Genomic DNA, 12,657 nt, shown 5'->3' on the forward strand with positions numbered 1-12,657 from the left:
AGAGGTTATCTGGTGCCAGAAAGCCTTTATGCATATTCAACAAGAGCTCAAGTTTCTTGGGTGGGATCTTCAGCTCTTGATCTGGAAGATGTTTATAAGGTGCCCACTTGGTCCTTGCATTTCTTTACAAAATACGGATTAGACGTTCATACCAAGGAGGATGCAGCTTTTTGAGCTGGAGTTCTCAAGTTTAATTGGGCTTTGGAGACTTCCCATGTGTCTGGACTAGTGTAGCAGGATTAAGGAAGGATAAATTTACTCTCACTTGAATTTTCTTTCCTGGAATCCTGCTGCACCAGTCCAGGACCCGCCCAAGAAGTTTGGGCCTGCTCATTATTTTAAGATGTTTTACTAATGTAAATACCTATACCTAATGTTATTCTCTTTCTTTTCTTCTCTCCTCCCAGTTCTATTACCTTGTTATTTGTAACTGCTTCCTTCTACACAAATAGGTTATTGAATTGTTTACTGTACACCCCTGTTATATGTAAACCGGCATGATGTGTTTGCAACATGAATGCCGGTATATAAAAATTTTAAATAAATAAAATAAATAAAATAAGATGTAATTACGTATTGCAGAAAAGCTTGTTCTTTGGGAAATTCCTGAATATTTTTTTCTGAATATTTGTCAAATTGTTTATTCATGGGAGATTTGGAGAGATGATTGTTTGGAGAGGATCTCTTGTTGTTTGTATCAGTTAAATAACATTTGATTATGAAAAGTTTTGTTAAGAACATAAGAAAATGCCATACTGGGTCAGACCAAGGGTCCATCAAGCCCAGCATCCTGTTTCCAACAGTGGCCAATCCAGGCCATAAGAACCTGGCAAGTACCCAAAAACTAAGTCTATTCCATGTAACCATTGCTAATGGCAGTGGCTATTCTCTAAGTGAACTTAATAGCAGGTAATGGACTTCTCCTCCAAGAACTTATCCAATCCTTTTTTAAACACAGCTATACTAACTGCACGAACCACATTCTCTGGCAACAAATTCCAGAGTTTAATTGTGCGTTGAGTAAAAAAGAACTTTCTCCGATTAGTTTTAAATGTGCCCCATGCTAACTTCATGGAGTGCCCCCTAGTCTTTCTACTATCCGAAAGAGTAAATAACCGATTCACATCTACCCGTTCTATACCTCTCATGATTTTAAACACCTCTATCATATCCCCCCTCAGTCGTCTCTTCTCCAAGCTGAAAAGTTGCTACTTCTATTATAAGAATACTGGTTTTTACTGGGCCACTCCACTGTAAGTACCCATGATGTCACAGGAAAAGTTGCATGCATCTGGACTGATGTAGCAGGATTCAAGGAAAGGAATTTAGGTAAGAATACATTTCGTATTCATTGTGGAAATCATCAAATTGAACTGACTGGACAGTCGTTTAGGACTTTTGTGGAACAAAAACCAAACTAGGATATACCGAATGAGATTAAACACATTAAATTGCCAGTATTAATCAAATTCACAGGAAACTTCAGAACTGCATTTTAGAACCAGATTGAGGAGTGCACTGTTATACACTGAAGTAGACAAGTGTTTTGAGTGATTAGTTACCAAAGCTATTATCCCCATTTGTTAGTAATGTGCAACTTTCCTCTCTTTACAGGTGAGGAGTGATGTGGTTCCAAAGACAGCAGGTTTGTGTTATTTTTTTCTTTAATACTGCATTGACACTGTTCCATCAAAAAGATTGCATTACCAAAAATAAGTCCTATAACATTGAAAATTGGGCACACCAGTTATGAAATCTGCAATTTATTATTCTCTTACTACATTTTTCAGGTGATGAAGATTTTGTCTGAGATTCTTATGAATGATTAACTTAAGAATTAAGTATCCATTTTTTCTCATACGGTACCTTTTGTGGTTTGTTTGGTCCTATTTATTATATTTTCAAAGCTACAAATGGGCTGCAAAGCTTCATATGACTGCAGCAATGCTTTGAGTGGTTACTAAGAATTTTCACCTCTTTTGTTGTAGCTACTATTTCATGCATATGACCCTGGACTCTTAAAATTCCATCGTTTTAAACTTGAGGCTAAAATATATCTAATAAAACAATTTAGAAGCAGTGGAGCAGGCAGGGGTGGTCACCTCCAGTCCTCAAGAACCTCAAACAGGCCAGGTTTTCAGGATATCCACAGTGATTATGCATACAATGGAGGCAATGCATGACCAGGGACAGATTGTAGGAAAATATCAGCCCAGGGGATTTTTTTTTTCAAAATAGGTCCACAAGTTATATATCAGACACCCTTTTGTGCTTTCTGTGCAGTATGTGCTTCAACAGCTCCCAAAAGCATGCCAAGTCCTCCCTTTAGAGGAACATACGGTAATATGACATGGATCCAAAATATCGCTAATATAAATTTCACATTTCTTCTAAATAACTAAAAAGAGCATACCCTAGATCAAGGATGAGGAAATTGGAGTGCAGTCCCCCTTCCATCCATCCAACTAGTTGGCCTGCAGCACAGTAAATGACAGAGCAAAGTGGTCCATCTAGTCTGCCCAGCAAGTTTTTTTCTTTTATGTTAGTTACTACAGCTACATGCAGGTTACCTATTTTCTTCATTTCCGTCCTTTAGCTACTAGGGATCCTCTATGCTTTTGAACTTCATTACCGTTCATTACCATTCTGGTCTTCACTACAACTTTTGGGAGGGTATCCCATGCATTCACCACTTTCTGTGAAGAAATATTTCTCACAGGACAAGCAGGATGGTAGTCCTCACATATGGGTGACATCATCAGGATGGAGCCTAATCACGGAAAACTTCTGTCAAACGGGCCGATACAGTAAAGTCTGCGGGAGAGCGGACGAACGCCCACTCTCCTGGTGCATGCACCTGCCCTTTGCCGGTGCGCGCAATTCTCTATTTAAATTAGGTGACGCGGTAGATCCGGGTAAAAGGAGGCGCTAGGGACACTAGCGCGTCCCTAGCGCCTCCTTTTTGACAGGAGCGGCGGCTGTCAGAAGGTTTGACAGCTGACGCTCAATTTTGCTGGCGTCTGTTCTCGAGCCCGCTGACAGCCACGGGCTCGGAAACTGGACGCCAGCAAAATTGAGCGTCCGGTTTTCGGCCCGACAGCTGCGGGCCAAATTCAATATATATATATATATTTTTTTTAACTTTTCAGGACCTCAGACTTAATATCGCTATGATATTAAGTCGGAGGGTGCACAGAAAAGCAGTTTTTACTGCTTTTCTGTGCACTTTCCCGGCGCCGGAAGAAATTAGCGCCGACCCAAAGTGCAACTCATTGGAGCGCACTGTACTGTATCGGCCTGAAAGTTTCCAGAACTTTGACTGGCCCCTACTGGGCATGCCCAGCATGTCACTAACCCTGCAGCCAGCAGGGGTCCCCCTTCAGTCTTCTTTTTTCCGTGCAGCAGTAGCCTCGCGGTTTAGGAGCTCTGAAGAGATTCCTGACAGAAATTTTCTTCACGGAATTATTAAAAGTTAAATTGCCCCACATGGGTCCTTCTAACTTTTCTCTGACCGTGGTACTCTGGTAAGTTTTTACCCATTTTCAGTCTATTACCGTAGAGTTTGGCCCTTGCGGCCTGCTGGCCGTCAACCGTACTGCGGCTCGATTTTATTTTTCAATGGCCATGGCGTTGGGGTTCTGTCTGTGCCCGGACTGTACTCGCACCATGTCTATCACAGACCCCCATGGAGTCTGTGTAATGTGTTTAGGCCGTGAGCATGATGTCCTGACTTGCACCAAATGTGCCCTCATGACACCAAAAGGTCGCAAGGCTAGAATGGAGAAGATGGAACTTCTCTTCTGTGCTCAGACCCCAAGTCCATCCATTGCATCGACATCATCGGAACCGGCACCGTCGACTTCGCGCCAGCATTGACGACCGACCGCCATCGATGTCTTCACGGCCATCGACACCCTCTACTCCTCCTCAGGATCGAGGGGATCGCAGGGAGAAACATCGACATCGCAAGACTCGGACCATCGAGGGAGCGAAATAATCGACCTCGCCACCGTCCGAGCCGCCATCGAAGAAGCCCCATCCAGGAATGGCACCGACCATTCCTGCGACCGGATCATCGAGGCCACCCTCACCCAATCGGGATTTGGGAGTCACGATTTCGCCTGTAAAGGTGGTCCCTCCGGCTGTGCCTCTGCCTCCCTCTTCTGTTTCGGAGCCGGGGCTTTTTGCTCCGGGTCTCCGAGAAGTACTGAACCGGCTGGTGCAGGAGGCCATCAACAAGGCAATGCAAAGTCTCTAGGTTCCTCCGGCACCGATTGTGGAACCTGTCATCAACCCGATTCTGGCAGCGCTGGCACCGCTGCTACCCAGAATGGAGGCACTGGTCGCCCTTCCGGTGGATCCCGGGTCTCCGACGGCTCCGATGCCCTCACCGATGACAGCTTCATCGGGCGGGGAAACACCGTTCCGCATCCCTCCATCGGGAGTTTTGCCTCAGCCATCAATCCCGATTCATCCATCGGTACCGATACGTCCATCGGCACCATCGGGTCATCCCTCTATGCCTGCACCGATGCCTTCCATGCCATCATCGGTACCTCCGGCGATTCCTTCGATTTTTTTTTCAGAGCCTAGACCAGGTCCCTCAGGTATCCAACCCCCTTCTCATCCTACAGGACAGTCTGCTGATCATTATGACACTTGGGGTGATGATACTTCAACAGACACGTTGACTTACCTTCACCTTAACCCACTGAAAGTAGAAAGTGTTCTCCTCCAGAGGACCTCTCATTCCTTAATTTTGTGAAGGAAATGTCTGAGTTGGTTCCTTTTCAACTTCAGACAGAATAGGATGATAGGCACCAGATGATGGAGTTAATCCAATTCCTGGATGCCCCCAAGATGATCACCTCTATTCCCATTCATCAGGTCCTTCTTGATCTCCTCAAAAAGAACTGGGAAAATCCTGGACCAATTGCTCCAGTACACAGAAAGGCTGACACTACTTACTTAGTTCAGTCAGCCCCAGCTCGACCACCACTCAGTTGTGGTAGAGTCTGCTCAAAAAAGGGCAAAAAGGTCAAAACCTCACTCGTCTACCCCACCAGCTAAGGAACAAATGTTCCTAGACAACATTGGTCGATGAGTATTCCAAGGGGCCATGCTCATCTCCCGAATTGCTGCCTATCAGCTTTATATGACCCAATATAATAGGGTCATTTTTAAGCAGATACAGGACTTCTCAGAGTCCCTCCCTGAACAATTCCAAGACAAGCTACAAACCCTTGTAAACAAAGGATTTGAGGCAGGCAAACATGAGATTCAAACATCTTATGACATTTTTGACACCTCTACCAGAGTGTCTGCAGCGGCTATTTCGGCAAGAGTGTGCCTGGCTCAAGTCTTCTGACCTTCACCCAGAAGTGCAAGACTGTTTTGTCCAACCTGCCATGTATCGGAGATAATCTGTTCGGAGAACAGATCCAACGAATGGTGGCTGAATTAAAAGACCATCATGAGACTCTCAAACAGCTCTCATCGATGCCTTTCAACTTCTCCTCAAGACAGCCCTTCAGGAAGGACTCTAAGAAGTCGTTCTACAGTCCATGGAAGGCCTATCCACCACCAGCAAGGTCTCGTACTACGAGACCTTATCAAAATCCTTAGCCTCGCCAAGCCCGAAAACAAAAACCACAAGCAGCTCCCCAGCCAGGGCCTGCTTCAGGTTTTTGGCTTCAGGTTTTTGACTTCCGCTTGGAGAGCAGCAACCAGATTCCTCTTCAAACATACCAGTGGGAGGTCGATTGACTGCCACATGCTGTGAAAGTGGCACAATCACAACCGACCAATGGGTATTGGCAATCATTGCTTAGGGTTACCATCTGAACTTTCTCGCCCTGCCACCGGACTCCCCACCTCTGCAGATGTGGGGGATGTCCGACCACTCCATTCTGGATCTAGAGGTCTCCCTTCTTCTCCAGTCAAGAGCGATAGAACCCGTTCCGCACTCGAAGCAAGGCCTAGGGTTCTATTCCCGGTAATTTCTGATCCCCAAAAAATCGGGGGGTGTTCGTCCAATTTTGGACCTACATGCTCTCAACAAGTACCTCCAGTGGGAAAAGTTCAAGATGGTAACCTTGGGATCGCTTCTACCTCTTCTACAAAGAGGAGACAGGCTCTGCTCTCTGGACCTCCAGGACGCAAACATCCACATTGCGATAACTCCAACTCATCGCAAGTACCTGAGGTTTTTAGTAGGCCCCAAGCACTATCAATACAGAGTGCTTTCGTTCGGCCTAGCTTCTGCATCACGAGTCTTTACCAAATGTCTCGTAGTTGTCGCAGCTTTCCTCAGTAAAGAAGGTGTTCACGTCTACCCCTATCTGGACGACTGGTTAATCGGGGCTTCAACCCAGCAAGCTGCTCTGTCATCCCTCAATTTGACTCTACACACTCTAATTTAACTAGGATTTCTCGTCAATTACGAAAAATCTTTAGTCCCATCTCAAACCTTGTCGTTCATTGGGGCAGACTTGGACACCTTGCAGGCAAAAGCTTTTCTACCTCAACAACGAGCGCTCTCATGTCTCTCGCTCACCAGTTGCAGTCTCAAAATACTGCAACAGCTCGCCAATTCCTCGTACTTCTGGGACACATGGCGTCCTCAGTCCATGTCACACCAATGGCTCACTTGGCCATGAGACTCATGCATTGGACTCTGAGGTCACAATGGATCCATCCATTCAGCCTCTGTCGACCATTGTCCACATCACCGACCCACTCCGTCTGTCTCTCGCCTGGTGGAAAAATCAGAATATTCTCCTCCAGGGATTGCCCTTTCAAGTGCCAGATCCTCAAGTCATTCTCACCACTGACGCTTCCAACCTCGGGTGGGGAGCCCACTTGGCCGATCTGCAGGCACAAGGATCTTGGGCTCCAGAAGAAGCCAAATACCAAATAAATTTCCTGGAACTTCGAGCAATGCGATATGTTCTCAGGGCTTTTCAGGATCGCCTATCAAACCAAGTCATCCTGATTCAGACAGACAACCAGGTGGCCATGTGGTACATCAACAAGCAGGGAGGCACAGGCTCCTTCCTTCTGTGTCAGGAAGCTGCGCAGATTTGGGCGGAAGCTCTCTCCCACTTGATGTACCTCAGGGCCACCTACTTACCGGGAGTGGACAATGTTCTAGCAGACAAGCTGAGTCGCGTCTTTCAACCGCACGAGTGGTCTCTCAACCCCTCGGTAGCGAACTCCATCTTCCGACAATGGGGTTATCCTCAGACAAACCTCTTTGCGTCCCCTTAGAACCACAAAGTGGACAATTACTGCTCCCTCATTCGCAACAAATGCTCTAAGCCCAGAGATGCATTCTCCCTTTCATGGGCAACTGGTCTGCTTTATGCATTCCCTCCACTTCCTCTTCTCTCGAAGACTCTCGTAAAGCTATGTCAGGGCAAGGGAACCATGATCCTGATAGCACCTCACTGGCCACGCCAAGTGTGGTTTCCCATAATCCAGGATCTCTCCATCCGCTCGCACATTCCCTTGGGAAAGGACCCGCTTCTGATCAGTCAAAACAACGGGAGCCTACGCCATCCCAATCTTCAGGCCTTATCCCTGACTGCATGGATGTTGAAAGGTTAATCCTTCAACCACTTAACCTTTCAGACCCAGTTTCCCGTGTCTTGATTGCTTCGCGGAAGCCTTCCACGAGAAAAGCTTACTCTTACAAATGGAAACGGTTCACATGGTGCTCTTCTAAGTCCTTGATCCCTTTTCCTGTCCAATCCCACAGTTTTTGGACTGTCTCTGGCATCTGTCAGTCTGGTCTAAAGACATCTTCCATCAGAATGCATGTCAGTGCAGTAGCTGCCTTCCATAAAGGTGTCTGATGTCCCCAAATCAGTACAACCCCTTGTAACACGCTTTTTGAAGGGCTTGCTCCACATCAGGCCTCCTTTACGTCCTCCGGCCCCTTCTTAGGACCTTAATCTGGTTCTCGGTCGGCTCATGAAACTGCCTTTTGAGCCTCTTCACTCCTGTGACCTAAAATATCTCACATGGAAAGTGATTTTCCTTTTGGCTGTCACTTCAGCTCGCAGGGTTAGTGAGTTACAGGCCCTAGTTACCTATCTGCCTTATACTAAACTTCTGTAGGACCGGGCGGTACTCCACACTCACCCTAAGTTTTTACCTAAGGTAGTTTCGAGTTTCATATTAATATATCCATCATACTACTTACCTTTTTTCCCAGGCCCCATTCCAATCCAGGGGAACAGCCTTTGCATACCCTTGACTATAAACGGGCTCTAGCTTTTTATCTAGACCGTACAGTTGCCCACAGGACGAGTACTCAGTTATTAGTCTCGTTCCACCTGAACAAATTAGGGCAACCTATGGGTAAGCAGACTCTCTCCTCCTGGTTGGCGGACTGCATATCTTTTTGCTATCAGAAAGCAGGCATTTCTTTTCAAGACTGTGTTAAAGCACACTCTGTGAGGGCCATGGCGACTTCAGTAGCACACCTACGATCGGTGCCGCTTCCTGACATTTGCAGGGCTTCCACCTGGAGTTCTCTCCATACCTTCGCAGCCCACTATTGCTTGGACAAAGCCGGAAGACAAGATTCCATCTTCTGCCAGTCTGTCCTGCGTAACCTTTTTCCAACGTGACGTACCAACACCCTTCCGCCTGCCCGGTGGGGTTCAGGATGCCCTGTACCAAATTCCACCCCAGTTGTTGTGCCTGTTGCACGCCGTTGTGTATATTTGCATGTTCGGACAGCCTCAGCTTGGTACTCACCCATATGTGAGGACTACCATCCTGCTTGTCCTGTGAGAAAGCAAATGTTGCTTACCTGTAAGCAACATTTGCTTTCTCACAGGAAAAGCAGGATGGTAGTCCTGCTTTTCCTGTGAGAAAGCAAATGTTTCCTGTGAGAAAATCCGATGGCCTTTGTCATCGGATTTTTTGAAAATGGCCTTTGTCATCAGATTTTCAAAAATCCAAAGAGCCAGAATCGCCGGCGCAGGACACATTGGTGCCAAAAATCTTGGCACCTAAAACTTTATTTATTTTATTTATTTATTTAGAGTCTTTTTTATACCGAGGTATAGCAGGGAGCCTTCACCCCGGTTTACAGAAAAGAACATTATAATACATGGAACATGTTATAACGCAAGTGAGAAAATAGTGTCAGTTAACATTACAGCAAAGGCAGAGTATAACATATTAGCAGATAACAGTTTACAAATCAATTTAGATGATTCTTAGAAGGAATAAGGACTAAGATTATTCGGTTTAGACTGTGAATGATTGTCTAAACAACAAAGTTTTGAGTTCTTTTTTAAATGATTTGGAGTCTCTGATAGAACTTAGGTAAATTGGGATAGCGTTCCATTCTTTAGGACCTGCTATGGAGAAGGCTCTATTTCTAGTGGTAGTTAGTTTTGCAGATGAAAGTGGGGGAATGATGAGTTGTAATCTGTTGTTGGTCCTTGTAGTACGGGTGATTTGTGGATTGCAATCATATTATCCAGGGGAGAATTGTTTCCTTTGTAAATTTCGTTATGGAGAATAGTTAAAGTTTTGTATTTAATTCTTTGTGAAATTGGTAGCCAATGTAGGTTTTTTAGGGTAGGCGATATGTGATCATATTTCCTCTTGCCAGTGAGGACTCGAGCGGCAGCATTCTGCAGTAATTGTAATGGTTTTAGCGTAGATTTAGGTAGTCCAATGAAGATTGCGTTGCAATAATCAAGGCTCATTCGGGAACAGTAGAGGTTTGAGGTGTTTGTGAAAACCTTCTCTCGTTTTTATTGATATGCATTTTTTGAGGTTCAGTTCTTCGTCTAGCCAGATTCCGAGGTCTTTTATTGGATTCTTCATTTGGGTGTTAATGTTGTCAATTTGAATGAAGGGCATTTGAGAGGATTGTTCAGAGTAGTTTCTTTTTATTAGAATCCATTCGGTTTTGTTCATGTTTAGGCAAAGCTTTAGTTGGTTCAGAAATATTTTGATTGATTTGAGGTGTTTTACTGTGAGGCGTATGGCTTCTTCAATGGTCGATGTTATAGGGATTAGAAGTTGGATGTCATCTGCATATAGGAAGAAAGTGATACCTAGATTAGATATGAAATGACAGAGAGGTAGAAGGTAAATGTTGAAGAGGGTGGCTGATAGTGCGGATCCTTGTGGAACACCGATTTCTAGGGGGTAGGGATCAGAGCAGAGGTTATTAAATTTGACTTTGAAAGATCTGTCTTTTAGAAATGAGGTAAACCATCCAACAGTGTTTCCTGCTAGACCTATGTTGACAAGGTTTGAGATTAGTATTCTGTGGTCTACCGTGTCAAAGGCAGCAGAGAGATCGAGTAGAATTAATAGGTGATTCAATTTGTTATCAAAGCCTCTTGTTATTTTGTTAGTTAAGTTTATCAGAAGGGTTTCAGTACTGCGATTCTTTCTGAAGCTGTGTTGAGCAGGGTGAAGTATATCGTTGCTCTCAAGGTGCTCATTTAGTTGAAACAGAGCAGCTTTTTCAGTCAATTTGGCAAGTAGAGGAAGGTTGGAGATCATTAGGGTCTAGGTTGTTTTTCTTTGGGATAGGAGTAATAATGGCAGTTTTCAGGTTGATTGGGAGATGGCCCTCTTCGAGTGATTTGTTTATAATTGCAGCTAACGTAGGAGAAATAATATTTGATATTTCCTTTAGTACTCAAGTAGAAATGGTATCAAAATCATGTCGAGCTGGATTTATTTTTTGGAGCATTTTTTCTAGCTCGATGCTGGAAATTGGTTCAAATTTGGACCAAGTTGTTGTTGAAGATGTAACATGAGATACTTCATGTGTGGGATTGTTGTTAAAGGAATCAGTGATTTTGTCGATTTTGTTTTTAAAGAAAATTGCAAGGTCTTGGCTTAGTTTGTTTGCGTTGGAGGTTGGGTTGCTTTTGTTGTTGATTTCTGTTAGGTTCTTTATGATGTTGAAGAGGGAGTTGGATTTATTTGTGGCGTTTTTGATTTTTAGACTGTAGTATTCACATTTGGCATTTAGAATTGCCTTCTTGTATTCTGCGAGTTTTGTGCGATATCTTTGAAGGGTTACTTGACATTTGGCTTTGCACCATTCTTTTTCCAACTTTCTGAGGTTAGTTTTCAATGTAGAGAGTTCAGAGTTGAACCAAGGGTTGTTTTTTGCTCTGTTATGTTTTATAAGTTTTGTTTTCTCTGGATTTATGTTATTTGCAGTTTGGGTTGTAAGATGAAACCAAGACTGGGTTGCATTATGGATATTGGATAAATCTAGATTTATAAGTTGTTTTCCCAATTCTTGTTTGAGTGAGTTGAGTTGGAAGGGGGGTCTGTATTTGAAAGATAGTGGTGTGTTGGATTCAGATATTTTGTTGGTGTTGACTTGAGCATGGCATTTAATAAGGTAGTGATCAGACCAAGGAACGGGTTTAATAGATGTTATGGGATCACTAAAGTATTGGTTAGTAAAACTTAGATCTAGAGTGTTACCTGCTTTGTGAGTGGGGTTGTTTATAATTTGGTTCATGTTAAGGCTGGAAAGCATGTCAAGTAGCGTTTGGTAGTTTTGGGATCTAGGTGAGGTATTAGCGTGGAAGTTGAAATCTCCAAGTATAATGGAGGGTTTTGTATGCGCGTAAGGCGCCTAAGGCGCCTTACATGCATACAAAAGTGTCGGCGCATAACACTTCGGTGCCTGAAGAAGTATCGATGCCGAAGGACCCTGTGCGCATGGCGCCGAAGACATTGGCGCCCAAGGTGCTAAAAGCAGTCCGTGCGCACAACCAAAGGAAACTCTACGCGCACGGCGCCGTCTACATCTGCGCGCATGGCACAGATACCACCTGTGCGCCTGGCGTCAACCATATCTATGCGCACGGCGCCAGAGACATCTGTGCCGATCTCTCTTGCGCACACGGAAACAGAAAGATATGCGCACAAGTCTAGATCCGCGCATAGATCCAAATCCACACATGAGCACCCATCTCATGTATTACAAAATGAGTTGAAATGAAGACGTGGACCCGCACACAGGTCTTCTTCAGTCTCTCCATCAATAACCTCACCTTGTTCGGGTACTTCCCTTTCTTTGAGAGATAATTTGACAGAGTTTACAATAAAACGTAGAAAACGATCACTGTCTTCACGGAGAAGTCATACAGACTCGTCGTCATACTTATCATAAGCACTCATGACACTCCCACCACAAAAAGTTGGCAAAGAGGAGTGCAACATGGGAAGTAAGCCCTTCAACTTCTAAATCATCTCATATACCAACTTCAAATACCTTCTCTCACAGAGAGGTAATATAAATTGCTTCCTCTACCGCTTCTACAGTTTCAGAGGATTCAAGGGACATCATATGCGACAAAAAAACAGAAAGACCATAAAGTATACACTACTTTACCTCGGAACACACCATTGCACCCTAAAGCATGTGAGTCACAAGAACCAGATGATCGTACAATAATGCCCCCTCGTACAAAAGAGGCATTTTATCAATTGTCCCAATCCTTAGCAGGTTTTTATGAAACTCTTCAGTCATCATTCAAAAATAATATTGCTGCTGACAGTTCTCCGGAACATAAGACGCAGACTAATAGAGAACAGTTGATGGAGCCTCCGACATCTCCCATTGCAAACCGACCAGCTTCACCAAAT

At 44.4% G+C, this 12,657-nt stretch overlaps 1 protein-coding gene across 1 annotated transcript in view; it reads left to right on the forward strand.

Moving 5' to 3' along the window:
* The window catches only part of LOC115092857 (peptidyl-prolyl cis-trans isomerase-like), a 92,623-nt gene that overhangs the window by 43,862 nt on the left and 36,104 nt on the right, over window positions 1-12,657 (forward strand). The window contains exon 2 of the mRNA XM_029604222.1: window positions 1,615-1,645. Coding sequence (XP_029460082.1) covers window positions 1,615-1,645 — 31 coding nt within the window. The remainder of the gene's footprint in view (window positions 1-1,614; window positions 1,646-12,657) is intronic.

This window comes from Rhinatrema bivittatum, chromosome 5 (genome assembly GCF_901001135.1).
Source record: "Rhinatrema bivittatum chromosome 5, aRhiBiv1.1, whole genome shotgun sequence".
NCBI lineage: Eukaryota > Metazoa > Chordata > Amphibia > Gymnophiona > Rhinatrematidae > Rhinatrema > Rhinatrema bivittatum.